Source organism: Xenopus laevis, chromosome 1S (assembly GCF_017654675.1).
Source record: "Xenopus laevis strain J_2021 chromosome 1S, Xenopus_laevis_v10.1, whole genome shotgun sequence".
Classification (NCBI taxonomy): Eukaryota; Metazoa; Chordata; class Amphibia; order Anura; family Pipidae; genus Xenopus; species Xenopus laevis.
In genome coordinates this window covers 153,322,035-153,341,386 of record NC_054372.1, presented here as the reverse complement: position 1 = coordinate 153,341,386, position 19,352 = coordinate 153,322,035, and the positions used below count along the sequence as shown (strand labels likewise).

The window sequence follows — 19,352 nt, the reverse complement described above, 5'->3', positions numbered from 1 at the left end:
TATGCAAGGGATTGGTAACAGCAAGTAAACTACAGTAGCTACTACCCCAAACTCCCACAGCTGTTTATATATCTATATATATATATATATATATATATATATATATATATATATATATATATATATATATATATAAAAAAAGTTGGGTGCATCTTTACTTGTTAAACAGGAATATTTTTATATTGACTGTAATAGGATAAGGCAGGGCTACAGAATGTCTGAATGATGAATGGCCCAGGATGTAACAGTTAATATGAAATCAGACAGAACACTGAGAGAATAGACCATTAGTAATCAGTATTGAATGAAAAAGTAGCAAACAACAGGTGACCTTCATCAGGCATGACATTATAGTGAATGAAGGAAAAGAAAAGGGCATACCATAGTGTTAAATATTGCTTTTATGGTTACTGCAAATGAGTCTTAACACCTCCACAAACATACTGGACTTCTGGTGAATAATGGCTATGTCAATATGATAGAAAACTTTCATTTTATATCTTGGCTGCTCAGCATCCACCTTTGCACTTTAAAACTTTACTTTAAAACCTATTATTTACATGTACATTTGGGTAGGTTGTTGAGTACAAAATATTCATTTGTTGAACAGCTGGATGTGTCCTTAAAAATCACAATCTTTTATTGGATTTACATATTATCAACAGCAAGAAACTAAAATGTAGCAGAATTAAAAACGAATATATGTTGATGCCAGGGCTGCTAGGTACATTGATTAATCAGAGTGCCTACCAAGGCTATTTGCAGTGTTTCCTGTTATTGAAAACTGGAAATAAACTTATAATAAGCTGCTTTCATACTTGCAATGGGGGTAAATTATCATGTTTACCATAAGCCAATGAGAACTGCATGAACTGCTAACACCCTGGATGTGTTAATTAATTAGTTGATTTTTTAGATTGACCCACCACAAATTAGTGCTTACCAAAAATCTGTGTAGGGCTATCACTAATATGAGGATCCCAATATGTCCTCAGGCCTAGCGGTATATTTATCAAAGAGTGAAGTTAATAGTGAAGTTCCGCCACTAGAGTGAAATTCCGCCACTCTCCATTCATTTCTATGGGATTTTTATAGGCGTATTTATCAAAGGGTGAACTTTCACTTCACCCATTGATAAATACGCCTTTCAAAATCCCATAGAAATGAATTGAGAGCTGCGGAATTTCACTCTAGTGGCGGAACTTCACTGTTTGATAAATTTACCCCTTAGTATTCAATAGAGCACAGGTTTCACCCAGACCCCACAAAATCCAGAAAGCCCCTGGATAATATAATGGATGATGCAATGGGAAAATATAGGGTGCCTAAAACAAGTTAACTAACTATTTTAGCTTACCTGATTTTAACTCTACAGATTTTGTTTTTTGTCATTTCCAAATGCCAACTCTGCTTTTCTGATGGAAAAAAAACAACAAAAAAATGTTTTGTTTTTCTTGCTTTTGTAATACACTAACTTGCCTATTAAGCACCTTTGCTTTGTTTATTTTACATTCATTCCCAAATGAGCATTTTCAGCATTTTTCCTTTTAAACCCCCCTTCACATATGCTGTAGCAATGCCCTAAATCATTCAGATTGTGTGATTGTGTGCATTTTAATTTTACATCTATCATTTTCTCAAACAAGAGTTGTCACAATTTCCAAATGTTCTATAAATATTTGAGAATTTACCAGCATTATTTACTGTAACCTTCGAACATTTCTCTTTGTTTTTGAGAAATACATATTTTAAGCATATGCGCTCGATTCTGGTGCTTAGTGGTGAAAGTCTCCAACTATTGAAATGGCTTACATATGGAATTCCTTTTGTTTAGCAGTGAGATTTTGTATTTATTAAGAAAGTTGTCATTAATGTGGTGACATATTTCAGGCATCATGTATTTTGATTTGCTTTGCCTAGAGCTTCCACTTTATCGACCTCCCCCTGATAAATATATTGACTTAAAATAATTTAAGATCTGGTTTCACGTGCAGAAAATCTCTCATGTTTTTTTTAGAATTTTGTATTCACAGCCTCCTCCAGGAGTGTTACCTAATGCCAGTTATATAGGATTTCTAATTCATTAAAGTTCTTGCACTTACTCCTTTTACTATGACTTAACATGAGATTAGCAACACAACTCATAGTTTTATGTGTAAGCCTAACACTTTTCTTTACATTTAATACATAATCATAATAATAATAATTGTTATTATTAAAACATATTTCTAAGCTGCCAAATTGTACAGCTGTGCATAAAATTGATGTGTATACTGAACATACAGATTACTTACCAAAAAACAACCTTTAACCAATACAAGAGGTAAAGAGTGCCCTGCCCAAAAAAGCATACAATCAATAGGACTGAAAGATATATGCAAGTATCCATGGTGGGTTATGCATTGAGCACCTTCTACAAGAACAAGGACTAATTTATGATAAGATACCCTTGAATAGTCTAATTTTCAAACCAAGTCTGCTGCAGCTGACAAGCACCTATCCAACAATCTATCAACCTCTTTAATAATTATCTTAAACTAAACACCAGGGAGTGAGTTACTGATCAGTATTTATAATTACAACATATCATATAATAGTCTTCATTGGCAAAGTCTACCTTGGCTTCTTATTTGTTTCACACCTACTTTTTCCTGGACTATCTCTATATGTCTATCTACAGACATGTCAGTGAAGTCATTGAGACATGCAAGGTGGGGAGCAGAGTAGTGATGAGCAAAAAAATTCGCCATAATTCGCCATAATTCGCCAAACTCGCTGCATTCGACAAAATTTTGGCCACGAGTCAAAACATTTTGTGACAAAAAAAGTCATGCAACAAAAAAAAGTTTGTCCATTGACTTTGCAATGCATTTGCTCATCAATGTACAAAATAGGAGGTGTGGAAGCACTTTAAAGGCTAAGTAATAGTATATTTAAGTATAACGGAAGTGCTAGTTTTAATGCACATTCCCTAGTCCCCTGTCTCAAAAGTTTATAAAACAGGGGTTTTTAGTTACAAAGTTATGATCATAAAATTGAAAAGCCACCATACCACGTCAAGGTAAACCCCATATGGCGGTCCCTAACTTATTTGCCTTTTGGCCATAGTATAAAAAGTCTCACTGCGTAGTAGCATTCCTCTCCCTTAAAAGCCGCATACTGGTGGGGGAGGATAGATCCTTTACACTGAAACCAAGGTTCAACAGACACTGATTACACAGAATGCTACTATGCAATAAGACTTTTTATACTATGGCCGAAAGGCAAACAAGTTAGGGACCGCCATATGGGGTTTACCTTGACGTGGTATGGTGGCTTTTCAACTTTATGATCGTAACTTTGTAACTAAAAACCCCCGTTTTGTAAACTTTTGAGACAGGGGACTAGGGAATGTGCATTAAAACTAGCACTTCCATTATACTTAAATATACTATTACTTAGCCTTTAGAATACTTCCAGAGGTAGATGGGGCCCTGTACTTACTGCCTTCACAATTGCAGGCTGTAAGGACAGAGCTAGTATGCACCTGCTACTTCTGCTCCTTGGAACAAAAGCCAGGATTATTACTCAGCAAGAGGTGCAAACCCCAGAAAGACCAGGTGAAGTGATCTCTTCATGAATCTTGCAATTCTTCTCTGGGTCTAGGTAAATGACCTCTAATACAGACTAAATGAACGTACACACTATTTTTTAAGGCACTATTTTTTTAACACGTCTCACACCCAGCAGAATTTTTATGATGAGTCAATTTGCAGTGTTAACTGATAAGCCAAACTATGCAGAAAACTGGTAGCTTTTGAACCATTCTCCGAGACACTGAGACACATTCCCTTTTTACAGTCATATGAAACAAAAAGCCGAACTGCAGGTCATTTTTGCACTAGCAAGTGGATCAAAGAGTCTAATAAAAGCACTTATTACTCAAAGTAACTCACCCAGCTGATTTCACACAGGTTCAAAAGATATTCGCATTAAAGTATTCAGCAGCTCAACTGTAATGACAAATGTTTCTGTATAAAAAAAAATGACCAGCAGATGATATATTCAGCCTCTTTCTTTCTGCAACGTATTAATCAATATATCCCTCTACCATTTAAAATCCAAATAAAAGAAGTGTCTGTTTTGTTGAAAACAGAAGAAACTTTTGCAGAAAAAAAGAAAAAGGAGAGAGAAAGATTAAGAAGTTTGCCTCTTATTAACCAAAATAAAATAACTGCAAAGGAACTGATTAACGGGGTGAAAAACACCTTTCCTCTTTTTTTTTTTTTAAATCCCATTTCACAATTTACATGTCTATTCAACTTCAACATAATTAAGAAGGATGATCAAAAGAAAGTAGAAAATGATATCTTATAGGTAGTCCAGCAGTTAGCCATTTCTAAAGGCTTCTGACTGCAGTAAGGAGGATCTTGTCCACAGGAGGCACTTCTGATAATTAACCATGGTTCCTTTTGATAACTGCATTTCACTTAAGGGATGAAGGAAAGGGTATCATGCAGAAGATAAAATATGGCTCTCTTATCTGCTAATGTGCTGTCACCCCTGAGATGAAAAATACCTTTCCTGTATAGACTTCATTCATTCAGTCAGAAATTTTAGCACATTTTGGAAACCAAGGTTTCATGTTTTTTACAAAGGATATAACTCGCCATATACATTTCAATGTGACACATGGCAGAAAGGATTGCATAGTTCATTTCTAGTATATAAATGGTCTTGAAAATGTAGCACAGAATTCATTGTGATGTGCCATGAATAAGGAGGAGTAATAAAGGGGATTTAACAAAAAATGATATAAGTATAGATTAACTCAAAGTGAATAACTTTACCTAGTTAACTTTATTTTTCCTATTTTAAAGGATTCTGAGATGTTTGCAGTTTAAAATTGCCAATTACATGAAAGTAAACTAAATACAGGAAGCACATAGAGAAAAAACAATTAAAGTGTGAGAAAATAGAAAAAGTAGTGGAAGTAGAATTTCCACTTTTATCAAGGGTCAAATTTCGAATTTGAAAAACTTTGAAATTTAAATTCAAAAAGACCAACCGAAATTAAATCAAAGTTTTTTTTTTGGCCGAATAGGTCAGTTTTCAATCGAATAGGTCCGTATTTGGCCGAATTCGAGTCGTACAAATCGAATTATTAGTGCATTCAATCAAATTTGAATCAAAGTTTTTCCAAAAAACACCTTCAATTTTTCAAACAACTTGACTCCAAATACGTTCTAGGAAGTCCCCCATAGGCTAAAACAGCAGTTCGGCAGGTTTTAGATGGTGAATGGTCGAAGTCGAATTTTTCAAAGAGACAGTACATGATAAATTTCGATATTCAAATTCAAAGTACACACAAAAATAGCTTGAAATTCGAATTCTTTAAATTCGAAAATCCACTTTGACCTTTGATAAATCTGCCCCTTAGTTGGTGCTGCTGTCAATAGGCCTGACTGGGGCTGTTTCCTTGTGTATCTTGGGGAGTCCAAATAGGCATGGAGTGGATTTGTACCACCAGGTGAATGTGGTGGTACAAAGCTCAATCTTTGGCTTCCTCCTTTAAAAGTTGTTGTAAGCAATCTATCACCTTTAACTGCTTGTTGGGTCTCTCCTTAAATGGTCATATGTATTATCTGAGTATCATGGTTATTTTGCAGTGATAGTCAGTTGTGTTGATCACAACAGTGCATCACCCTTTATCTGCTGGTAGGATAGTGATGTTTGGGTCCTTACTAAGAGATGTGAGAGCCCTCCTCTCTTGTTTAGTAAGGTTAGAGGGAGGTATTCTAGCCCTATACAAGGCAGCTGAGACTTTCAGTCGAAGTTGTTCGGCTTCCTCCACTGGTATATCACTGTTCTTGATGGAAGATTCTGTGGCTGTGTTGTGTTGTCAGTGCATGGTTTAAACCCTTGGCTAGCACATTCTTTTCCAGCCGAGAAAGTACCCTGTCTGATAAGTTCTTCACCCACATATCTTTGGCGTTGTTGGGTGTCTAATCTTTCTACCTCCAGGTAATAGCACCTATTAATAGCACACATTGGAGGGCATTTACTATATCTCTGGACATACTGTAAGTGCAGAAACTTGACTTTAGTGGTTTGCAAAACACTGGAAGAAAAAATTCACCATACAAAGATTGTTAGAGCACAAATATTCCCTAGTGTGGCACTACTTTTGTCTGGTGTAAAGTGCAGACCACAGTGTTAGGGGGTACAGGCTCCTGAATACAGTGCTGCTGAGTGCTGAATGGTTCTGCTTCAGGTTAACTTTGAATATGTTATAGAATGGCTAATTCTGGGCAATTTTTCAATTGGTCTTCATTATTTATTTTTTATATTTTTTTAATTAGTTGCTGCCTTCTTCTGATCACTGACCCCATCTAAAAACCAAATGCTCTGTAAGGCTACACATGTATTGCTATTGCTACTTTTTGTTACTCAACGTTCTATTCAGGTCCTCCCCTATTAATATTACAATCTCTAATTCAAATTAGTGCATGGTTGCTAGGGTCATTTGGACCCTATCAACCAGATTGCAGAAATTGCAAACTGGAGAGCTGCTGAATAAAAAGCTTAATATCTCAAAACCACAAATAATAAAAAATGAAAACCAATTGCTAATTGTTTCAGAATATCACTCTCTAAATCATACTAAAAGTTAATTTAAAGGTGAACAACATAGTAACATAGTAAGTAAGGTTGAAAAAAGACACATGTCCATCGAGTTCAACCTTTTTTTTTTCTTTTTTTTTATTAACTACCTATCTGCCAGTTGATCCAGAGGAAGGCAAAAAAACCCATCTGAAGCCTCTCCAATTTGCCTTAGAGGGGGAAAAATTCCTTCCTGACTCCAAAATGGCAATCGGACTAGTCCCTGGATCAACTTGGACTATGAGCTATTTCCCATAACCCTGTATTCCCTTACTTGCTAAAAAGCCATCCAACCCCTTCTTAAAGCTATCTAATGTATCAGCCTGTACAACTGATTCAGGGAGAGAATTCCACATCTTCACAGCTCTCACTGTAAAAAACCCCTTCCGAATATTTAGGCGGAACCTCTTTTCTTCTAATCGGAATGGGTGACCTCGTGTCAGCTGGAAAGACCTACTGGTAAATAAATCATTAGAGAGATTGTTATATGATCCCCTTATATATTTATACATAGTCATCATATCACCCCTTAAGCGCCTCTTCTCCAGCGTGAACATCCCCAATTTGGCCAGTCTTTCCTGATAGCTAAGATTTTCAATACCTTTTACCAGCTTAGTTGCCCTTCTCTGTACCCTCTCTAATACAATAATGTCCTGTTTGAGTGATGGAGACCAAAACTGTACGGCATATTCTAGATGGGGCCTTACAAGTGCTCTATACAGTGGAAGAATGACCCCCTCCTCCCGTGACTCTATGCCCCTTTTAATACAGCTCAAGACCTTATTTGCCCTTGATGCTGCTGACTGGCATTGCTTGCTACAGCCAAGTTTATCATCTACAAGGACTCCAAGGTCCTTTTCCATAATGGATTTGCCTAGTGCAGTCCCATTAAGGGTATAAGTGGCTTGGAAATTTTACATCCCAGGTGGCATGACTTTACATTTATCAACATTGAATCTCATTTGCCACTTAGCTGCCCAGATTGCCAGTTTGTCAAGATCCTGTTGCAAGGATGCCACATCCTGGATGGAATGAATTGGGCTGGATAATTTTGTGTCATCTGCAAACACTGATTCATTACTTACAACACCCTCCCCTAAGTCATTAATGAACAAGTTAAATAAAAGTGGACCCAATACTGAGCCCTGGGGGACCCCACTAAGAACCTTACTCCAAGTAGAGAATGTCCCATTAACAACCACCCTCTGTACCCGATCCTGTAGCCAGTTTCCTATCCATGTGCAAACGACTTCATTAAGCCCAACAGACCTTAGTTTAGAAAGCAGTCGTTTGTGGGGCACAGTATCAAACGCTTTGGCAAAATCCAAATAGATCACATCTACTGCCCCCCCACTATCCAGAATCTTACTTACCACATCATAAAATGCAATCAAATTCGTCTGACATGACCTATCCTTCATAAAGCCATGCTGATTGTTGCTCATAATGCCATTCAACCCTACATGCAGTACATGCAGTTTGCCAGGTTGTAAATTACATAAATCAGAATCCTGTAAATCACAGATACGTAAGATTTATATTATGTAGAGATTCATTTCATACAGGTCCCTTATTAGCTGGCATACATCACTAATATATATGCATATTAATAGACTTGTTGTGGTACATAGCGATATCATGGTTTTCCACATGTAAGGTATACAGTATATTGCATGATGTCTTCGCAAAAGAAAAATGTGAATAAGTGCTCAAAGGAAGTCATTAAGCAAGAGAGAGGTTTATTATGGACTTCAATCCTACACCTGTATGAGGCACAATGTAAAGCCATAGTTCCATAATACAGTTTGTATTTCACTACAAAGTTGGGAAAGAAAATATTTTCATTGACTAAGACAGATGTTTTCCATAATTTTCTCTGTGGCGTACTGCATCTATTTGCAATGAAAATGTCATATGTTGCAACCTCTGAGGTTAAACCTTCCCTATGGAGAGATTCTGTCAAATTATGGGAAATGCTTGATAAACTTTTGGTCATAAAATCTTTATGTTCACTCTGTGAAACCATTAAACGAAATCTGTAAGGGGAATAATACACATTTCTACCTTATGTGAAAGAAATGTATTTATTGTCGAGGTAGTGTCACTATTCAGAGTAAAAAAAGTTGGCATGAAGAAAGCTTTTCCATTAGTTAGCCTTGGTTTTTTGCATGTTGATCGCTTGAGGCAATTGGTTATGCAGGAACGTGCGTCATTTTCTTTTTCTAATTTTTTTCTAATCGAAACTAAAATGTTTTGGACACTAAGGGGTAGATTTAGCAAAGAAATACCACCTCTCTCCTTTCATTTCTATCACCCTTTGATAAATACACTTTTAAAAATCCCATAGAAATTAATGGAGAGAGGCGGTATTTCACTCTTTGGAGATCTCTAACTTCACTCTTTGATAAATCTACCCCTATTTGTTACACCAATTTTAGTTGAAGAGTTTAAATGTGAGCATACTTAAAGTTACAAGTGTTTCTTAACTATGGAAGACTATGGTCTATGTTGCACATAGCGTTTCTCTTCTGGAGAAAAGATCAATACCTAGACATCAGTGGAAACTGCTTGCAATTGCAAATGTGCATTTGAGGAACAAAAAAAAAGTTTCTATAGATGTGGATGTCAAGTAGCTCAGGAAGGTGTTGGGCGTTTCTCTGCCAGTTTAGGAAACTTTTCATGGACCACAGACCTTAATCTGCACAGAGGCCAGATGTTAGTGGTTTTCTGGCTTTAATACAGCTAAAGCCAGTCACATTATAATAATTCATTTTCAGGTATCACTTGGGCTAGGCCCATTTAATGAGGCCCATACACAGGTCAACAGACTGCTGCCTGGGTAAAATGTGGCCAATCTGGCAGCCAATCCCTTATATTAAAAGGATACTGTCATGGGAAAAAAAATTTTTTTCAAAATGAATCAGTTAATAGTGCTGCTCCAGCAGAATTCTGCACTGAAATCCATTTCTCAAAAGAGCAAACAGATTTTTTTATATTCGATTTTGAAATCTGACATAGGGCTAGACATTTTGCCAATTTCCAAGCTGCTCCTGGTCATGTGACTTGTGCCTGCACTTTAGGAGAGAAATGCTTTCTGGCAGGCTGCTGTTTTTCCTTCTCAATGTAACTGAATGTGTCTCAGTAGGACATGGGTTTTTACTATTGAGTGTTGTTCTTAGATCTACCAGGCAGCTGTTATCTTGTGTCAGGGAGTTGCTATCTGGTTACCTTCCCATTGTTCTTTTGTTTGGCTGCTGGGGGGGGGGGAAGGGAGGGGGTTGATATCACTCCAACTTGCAGTACAGCAGTAAAGAGTGATTGAAGTTTATCAGAGCACAAGTCACATGACTTTGGGCAGCTGGGAAATTGACAATATGTCTAGCCCAATGTCAGATTTCAAAATTGAATATAAAAAAATCTGTTTGCGCTTTTGAGAAATGGATTTCAGTGCAGAATTCTGCTGGAGCAGCACTATTTTTTTTTAATCTCTTTTATTTTTCAAAAAAATATGCATAGACAGATAATAATGCAAAAGCACTATTAACGGATTCATATTGAATTTTTTTTTTCCCATGACAGACTGTTACACTTTGGTAGTAGGACCAAAGACAACATAACATGCTGATGGCTACAGTTTGGACTATAATTGCAGTCCCACTCCTACTCCTACCTACTCATACCCTTTATATAGGCCACACTGCTACATGTTTTTGGTGAGAACTTTCTCTCACCGTCTGTGTACTGTCCAAGTGCTGCTATGTGGGATCCCTATAATACCCTGCTTGTCTACGCCTAAAACTGAAAACCACCCTCCATGTATTAATTTATGAAGTTATTTTGCAATTCTATCTGGAAATATATCTGCATACTGTAGCTAGAGGCTTGATAAAGGGCCCTGTGTGGCCCGAAAGTTGCCATGTTTTGAAGTCTGCAATGAGCCAATAAAAATCACTTTTTGCATTACCAAAATGGATTTGGGTGCTACAGCAACTTTGGACTTTGCATACTGTAGCTAATCAGAAATAATATCCAGCTACAAATTAAACATTTCAGTGGGAATTTGTACAAGACAGCAGAAAGAGCATGCTCAGTGTGTGTGAACATAAAAATGTTAAATAAAAAATGTTAATTAATGTTAATGTTAATAAAAATGCCCCTCAGGCACCAAGTATGAAATAGCATCAGTCACTCAAGGACAATTTCCCTGTCAGTTATTTAGACCTTATGAGTTATGAATACTAATTTATATATAGACAGTCTTTAACAACCTTTGACTTCACCTTACCTGTTTTCTTATAGGAAGCAGTCTTTCAAAGCAAGACTGGGCCATCCAGTGGCCAGCAACAGAATCAGGGAAGGAAAATAATCCCGTCACCCAGCAGGAGACTGCCCAGTGGATACGAACCCACCTGTCCCAGAGCCCCAAAGTACAGTCTAAATGCATACAGCACTACTGCCGTTTGCCAGTGGCTCATGGGCCCATCTATACAAATGTTGATAGATTGACAGTTGAAGCCTACCCAGGCTTGTACCAACTTTCTGAGACTGGGCATCGATCATTACCACCATCCCCACGGCAGAGGCACACAGCTCACAACAACCCACCACGAACACCTAACATAGTGACGACTATGACTCCTCCTGGTACACCCCCTGTGAGACGGAAGAACAAACTTAAACCCCCAGGCACCCCGCCTCCTTCATCCAGAAAACTCATTCACCTCATTCCTGGATTCACTTCTTTGCACCGAAGCAAGTCCCATGAGTTCCAAGTAGGGCATCGAGTAGATGAATCTCATACTCCCAAGTAAGTCAAAGGCCACAATATTTGCATGATATTTAATGCATTATATTAATTTCATTTATGTATGTCTTGTGAACTTGTGATGACGTTTTCATTTCCAAATAGCTGCATAATATATTTATATTCTAGAAAGAATACAGGCATAATAACTTTAATATTAATTGGACCTAATTGCCAGAGGTCCTAAAAGACAACAGTATTGTTATTGGTAAATGTTTGGTTTCTTCTATGCTTATTGTTTTGCTGTATATGTGCTTGTCTTAATTGTACCAATTTAAAAATTATAATTGGGTCCTAGAAAAAATTGATGCTTTAACATTACTATTATACAGTGTTGTAAAATCCTGTATTTAAAGTTTGACAAACCTATGTTATACAAATAATTGTTGTTTCCAGTGGAACTGAGCCATTCTCATAATGCTCTGTCTCTTTTTCACTCTCTCGATATATTATACATATACTGAAACTGACTATACAATGACTATGAAACTATGTTGGAAGATTCCAAATGCAAAAATCTGTTCACACACGTGCATACAAACACACATAGAAAGCTTTCAGTTAATTCAGATATGTAGCCCATATTTCCTGTTCATGTTGTGGGCAGTCTCCATGAGCAACAGATAAATTAACAATGCTCTTACTTGGAGACCCAAGTATCCCAGCAAGCAGATGGCCTTCAGAACCTTAAATTAATTAAAAAAAAATGATAAGAGGAGATGGGTAGGGGAAACAGGACCCCTTGTTCTGTAGCATAATGTAACATCTGATTCCTGGATATTTGATTTAATTTACAAATTATCTGTTGTTTTGGAACTATCTCTCTGTTTTTAACCCTTGGGCCACATGTATAGATGTTGACATTGTAGTCTCATTAATTCTAATATGGGTTTCATACCTGGAATTTATTGTATAAGCGGTGTTAATCCCTGCTCTTGAGCTATAACTTACATACACACTCACATAATCAGCAGCACTCGTTAGGGATGAGCAGTGTCCGACTGGGAACCGGGGGCCCACCCAAAAACCTTAGACCAGGGGCCACTCTCAGTATTATTCTTCATCTCCTCAATCAACCTCTATTCTCCTAGTCTGTTTTCTTTACATACTATAATCAATTATTCCATCTATTTAGCCTCTTTGTTCTCATAGAAAAAGGGAATGGCCATGAAATTGGCCAAAAGTTTAGCAGCATGAGGGCCCACTGACACCTGGGCCCACCGGGTGTTTTCCTGGTATCCCGGTGGGCCAGTCCGACACTGGGGGTGAGAGGACAAAAGCATGTAGGCATCACCCATCCCTGTCCTGGCAGGTGCAGGCCACAAAAATACCTTCCCTATGGCAGGTGATACGGACAGGGCTGGTCTGCAGGGCCAGACCAAGGCCAAGTTTCTCATCATAGCACTCTCATCAAACCCACCCTTCAACTTGTGTGTGCACATGACCATGTCAACTCTAGTACACTCCCTTGGTAATGTGCGGTGTAGGGGGGAGCAGAAGGGTTGTGTGCTTAAGCTAAAAGTGGAAAAGCCATCCTCTTCAGGAGCAAAGAACCAGGGACAGCCAGAACAGGTATATGATTGATGCCTCTTTGCACCTCTTCTGCCAATCCCTAATTCCATTCCTGCTGGTCTGCACTGGTTTCTTATCTGGCAGGAGGTGTAGAGCACAGCCAGACCCAGGAGAATTGCTCTTTGAATAAGCACTAAGGGGTGTACTTTTCTGCCCCATAGTGCTCTTGTGCATCTGTTTGGTGACCCCCCATATCACTTGGGTGGCTAGAAAGAGAAAACCCCAATAGCAAACACAAGATGATAATCATCCAACAATTTAGAGCTCTACAAATGTCCCTGTAAGCCTACCTGTGCCATTTGCTATTTACACTAACTGTTATGCTCAACAGATATGAGCTGAAAAGAGGAAAATGTCAGTTCCTTTCAAACAATTTATTCTGGCACCAAAATAAATATATTTCTCCATTATATGAACTTCAGTAACCCAATGACCATAGTATAAGTTGTTGCTGAGCCCACAGTCTCTTTGGTTCCAACAGGTAATTGGTCACTGTATGGAAAAGGTAAACCAGTTTAGGTTTAAGTTTTGCTTGCAAGAGAGAGAAATCCTTCAGTAGGATCACTACATTTATAAAAAAAAACAGCTTTTGTTTTTTTGGTGATGTTATCAAAGCATAAGGTCATTTTCGACGTAACTAGAAATTATGGGAAATGTCATGCCCTCTTGGAGTAGTATTCCTTATCAGTTTTAGAATGTTTTCAATGTACTCTAATTGTTCCATTTGATGAGATATGACCTTCTGACAAATATATACATTGTTGGTATCCTCATTTTTTGTGCGTAGTTGATTTATAGAAATGCTATGGGTGATAAACCAAGAACATAAAACAGAGTGAGCCTGTGCCAGTAGCTGAATGAGAAGTTATTATGTGCTTTAGACACAATCATTTATGCCCTACTGAGATCTTTGGATATTAGAAGCTGATTAATGTCCTCAGATTCATTAACTAGTTGCTGTATAGTTAACCTCATCAGGGGGCCCACCAGGAAATTTTTCTTTATTGACTATGATTACAAGAGTAATAGATTTGGTATCCAGAGAGAAGGCTAGAATGAGTAATCACTGGAGGTACAAGAGGTGGACTTTTGTCTAGTGCCAGAGTACTGCAGAGAGAATGTTATAATAACTAAATAATACATTCTTGCAAATTGGTTCCTAATGGACATGTTTCGTTTTGCTGAATTTAGCTTCCGTCATGTAATTGGGAAAGGGATTTAGATTATTACTAGACAAAAACACCTACAAGAACAAATAAGCTCAGAATGCATGTAAGAAATTGTTTTCCCATAAATCTCAAAAACAATTAATCAGCATTAATAAAGAGCAAAGGTACACAGAATAACAAGCACTCATAGGCTGTCTGAAGGTTGGTCAGTGGCGCTTCTTAGAAAACAGATATATAGCTAATTCTGCAGCAGTACTTATAAATTGATTCCCAGGAATCAACAAAGAAATCATCATTTTTATACCATTAATGATTTTTTAATAGGTGCAAAAGTTGCTACTGGTCTTATCACCTATAGTAACAAACTACCTGGAAGCCTTTAGTGGTCAGTGATTAAAACCAAACATCCTGTTGGTTACTATAGGTTATTGCCAGTACCATAACCCTATATTCCTGCCTTCACCCATACATCTGATCAGCTTACTCAGGTGTGGGAGTGAGAGGATCGCTATAACGTAACATGGTGGGGGGCCCAGGAAAAGTTAGGCTATGGGAATGTATATACTGTATATATATATATATATATATATATATATATATATATATAGCCACAACAAAGGATCACACTCTCAGGTAAAAGGCTAGGGAACTAGCCGAAAAGTCAGTTCTTTTCTTTATTTCATCATAAGACCTGAGAGTACAATCCTCTGTTGCGGCTACATTTATCCTTTTGGGCTTTTTGCACCCAGGCACTATTGACCCACTACACGAGCTGTTAAGGATCTACAGTGTTGTTGGGGTGAAGCTTATTTATTTTAGGTCGGAGGTTGATTCCTCCTATGTAAATTTACAGGAATGCTAGCTTCCATAGACTCCATCTGTATTAAATTATTCAAAAATGATATAACATGTTTCCTTTTACTCTGTTATAATAAAACAGTACCTTGTACCTGATCCAAACTAAAATATATTTCATCCTTTTTGGTAACAAAACAGTCATATTGGGTTTAATTAATGTTTAAATGATTTTCTAGTGTATGGGGATACAAATTACAGAAATATCCTGTATCCGAAAACCCTAGGTCCCAAGTATTCTGGATAATTATAGGGCAAATTAATAAAAAATAAACTTTACTGCATGTGATGCACAGTATCAGTAGTATAATACACCCTATTAGGAAATCCATAGTGGAGCACATAAACAGTATTGTCATAGTCAAGGTTGGAACTAGGGGTAGGCAGTGGTGGTGGGGCACCAAGCACATACTATAGTTCTTCTGCGGCCTACCCCTTTTCCAGGCCTTGTCCCCTCACTGACTGCTGCTTGTTCTCTGCAGCTCTGTACTCTGCCAGGTCTTCATTGTTTGCGTTCCATCCTATGTGCATGTCGCAGCGTGCTGGTCAGCATCATGCACACGTCCAATTGAGTGCATGCATGTGCACAAGGAATATCCAACCTGCAGCCAAACCACTTAAACACCACTCCCAAAATCCCCCTTTGGCTTTAGGTGCTGGGCTTAAGGTTGGACATCGTTGATTCTACATTTTTTTCATCAAGTTCAGGGATCCCAGGCTTTCTGACTTGCCCAGGACCCCATATTTTTCAATGTTCAAAAATAAAAATGTTTTTATAGAGACTATTTTACTGCCTGCTGTGCTGTAACCACATTAAATCAACTCATTTTTGTTTCAGGCTAAACAAGCTCAATAGTGCTTGTCAAACTCTTTATTTGATTTAAGTGCTGTCTCATTACATTTTAGTCTTTTATTTCACCAGATATGGCTTTGCAATGAGCAAACATGAATGCACATTGGCATTGGAGAAGCAGGAGGCCAGTGTAACCCTGCCATGTTTGGGTACTGGAGGCTCTCCTGTGACATTTGCCTCTCACATGGTTTCATTATTTATGATAATTGACATACCCATGCCATCTGTTTATATCAAAATATTGTATCATTATTGCAACATTATCAACCTCGGCTGTGCACATCACTTCATGTGGTTATTGCATTGCTTTCTCTGGAGGGGTGTGTATCACCCTATGGAGTGTCATATAGTAAGCTGACTATGCAGTTATTGCTGATATCTGGGTGCCAGTACAACAGAAGCTCTTACTGATTATGAAAGGACTTACTATTAAAGGAAGGATTACAAAGATTTTGACATTCAAAAAAAGACATCTTTCATAACATCTTTCATATTTTTTCAGTTTTTTTTATAGAAAACATATTGATGAATTTAGATGTGTATTTACTGTAGGTATCGTGGGCCACTATGATGGATAATTTAATCACAGCACTGAATTTATAGCCTTCCTGATTAGGGAGCAAAGGAAAAGTTGATGCTTGCATTCAGCATGGATACATTATTTGTTTAAATTAGGAAGAAGTTAATGAGGGAGATTAAAATGCTAAATAAATCCAATTTATGATGTTGTTAAAACACTTACGCCTAATGCATTTTAATACAACAGAGACAAAGCTTTATATTTGTAAATAATAAGCAGAGGTGGGAAATTGTTGGCTATATTGTATCTCAAGGATATGTATTCTCAAGGATATAGAACGACCATATATATCTCACCAACTAGTGGTACAATTCTAAATTGTCTTAATGCCATGGCAGTCGGCATGAATATGCAGACTGAAAGTTTAATGTCCTTTAGAAAAACTTCCATACATCTCAGCAACAAATAATAAAACAGAGATTCGTTACATCAACCCAGCAAGCAATTATAGGGATTTATGGTATGTTTTAGATTTTTTATAAAACCTCAAAAATAACATTTCTCTAGCACAGGGTTTTCCTTTTAAAACGTTAGAGTAGGCATCCATTTAGTGCACCAATTCACCCTGTTTGCTCTGATCTCTCCTTTGGGTGACCTGCATTATATCTTATGGAGTCTCAGATACACAAGCTCTTTCACAATGTCCCAGAAGGAAAAATAGACTGTACAACTGCACAAATCTCACAAACCAGCAATAAAATGCATAAGATTCTGCATTCTAGCCTCTAATATATTGACTGTGAATCCTCAGACAGACTGGTTTCGAAAGAAGCAGTGGCACTAGAACTCATATTGCCAGCATCTGTTGTGTAATGCAAGGAGTTTAAAACATAGCTTGAAAATGTGCCTGCACCTATTGCACTCATATATATTAGTGCCAAGTAGTTACACCTTTGGTGCACGAGTGCAATGCGATACGCACTGTTGCAAGGGAGCCTGGTTGTTTGACCAGGCAGTGCAGCATTACCATTGTTTCACTGCAGTTGTAAAACATGTAAATATTTGATTCATAGCCGCCTATCAAGATCAAACATAGTAGCCTGCATCCTATTGTTATACATGATCCTAACATTTTACTTACCCTTATATGCAATCCATTGTTTGAGATTGCAGGCCCATGTAATATTTTATTTGTTGTACCTATATTAAGTAGATTTATAAAGAACATATAAAATGTTGCATTGATATGCTGATGAAGATGCCCTCCTAAACAAATGACATTTTGGCATTTTAGTGGGATCCTCTAAAGGAATTTGTTGTCAATGTGATGCTTCCCCAGTGTCCTCTCACTGCGCAATAAAGGAATAATGACAGATATGGGAGGCAATGAAATATCAAGGTTTATGGAGTGGGCCATTATAGCTTAGCAGCTGTCATTCACACTGTAACTGGAGTCTCAATGAGCCACATTGAAAACAATGGACCAAACTGTACTTAGCAGTGCGATGAAGCATTCATTTATGTAACACCATCCACATCATTTTTCAAATGCCCCTTTCATAGATAAACAGATGCATAGAGAACATTATTGCAATGTGCATAGAGCAATTTATTCTGAACTCTATTGCAGCTCACATAGGAGATTTTAAAACAGTCTCTGACTAAGCTCAGAAAGGCAATCAGCAAGAATAAGAGGTACTCAGCAGATTAAAATTAGACCTGTGTTCTAACTTTTAGGTGGATTGCTTCAGGTTTAGAACCCCACAGCTACCAGATATTTGCTTACGTTATTCTAACTGCAGTTGCCCAGTAAATGCAAACAACGATTGGCATCCTCAAAGAAGGTTCTATAAAATATATATCTTGGAGGGCACATATAGAAATGCAAATCAATAATATATATTTTTCTTATTAAAAGACAGTTTGTCCTGAGAAAAAACTAAATTTCACATTGTTGGGCACAAGAAATCCAATGTTTCAGACATTCTGTCCTTCCCTTAACTACAACCCAATCTCTCTTTCTTAGATCTTCCATTCTTCTTTGCAAAAGTTGATAACAGGTCTTGAATTAATTAAGCAGTACCAGTAGATCATGAAGATAAACCTTTTACAGGCACATGTATTCAGCAAAAACAGACAACATGTAGAGTGAGCAGAGGAAAAAAAAAAACCAAAATGTTATTTATAAAGAAATATAACAAATATTCAGAAATAGTATAGCGAGGAATTACTTTGCAATGTTTATACAACAGGAGATGCATGCAAAATGTACGTTTTAATAAATGTTTTAATTGGAAATCATAGATATTTTCAGTTTCTACTTATTCTACTCCAAATATAATGGAGCTTTTCTATATTGTAGCATTAACCATAATTTGATTTCCCCCATAGCCACACACACACACAGTTATGCCTCCTCTTTTTTTCATGCAGCTGGTATTTCAGTTAAATCCATCAAGTTTTATAGGACTTTTCATTGGTGAGGTTACATTTAATTCAATTACAAAATTAAATGTAGGAGGCTGGGTGTGTGAGGTGCTGTGTGTGTGTGTGGGGGGGCAGCCGGTGATTCTTGAAAATTCGCCAGCGACGGCTTCACTCACAGCGCAACACTTCGCCAAGCGTAAATTCGCCAGGACAACACTAATTCACTAAAATCCGAAGTTGCGTCCAGGGCGCCAAATGCTGGCGAAGTTGCGCTAGCATTACGGTGCAAAGCAAAGTTGCGCTAGCGTTGCCTAATTTGCATATGGCAGGAAGTAAAAGTTAAATGGACGTATATGTTGCAGCAAATACATTACATTACACAAGCCCAGGAAACCTTAATAAAAGAAAAAGAGTTGTTATATTGCCCTACACATGAGCCCAGTGTATAGCTCTTTTGCAGCCTATCACCCTGAAAAAAGGAAAAGACGCTAGTTTTTTGGGAATTTTTAT

At 37.5% G+C, this 19,352-nt stretch overlaps 1 protein-coding gene across 2 annotated transcripts in view; it reads left to right on the top strand.

The window, feature by feature from the left end:
- LOC108707180 (kinase suppressor of Ras 2) overlaps positions 1-19,352 on the top strand; it is a 194,194-nt gene that overhangs the window by 66,857 nt on the left and 107,985 nt on the right. For both annotated transcript variants that reach the window (XM_041580388.1, XM_041580389.1), the window contains exon 4: positions 10,942-11,449. In XM_041580388.1, the coding sequence (XP_041436322.1) occupies positions 10,942-11,449 (508 nt within the window). The remainder of the gene's footprint in view (positions 1-10,941; positions 11,450-19,352) is intronic.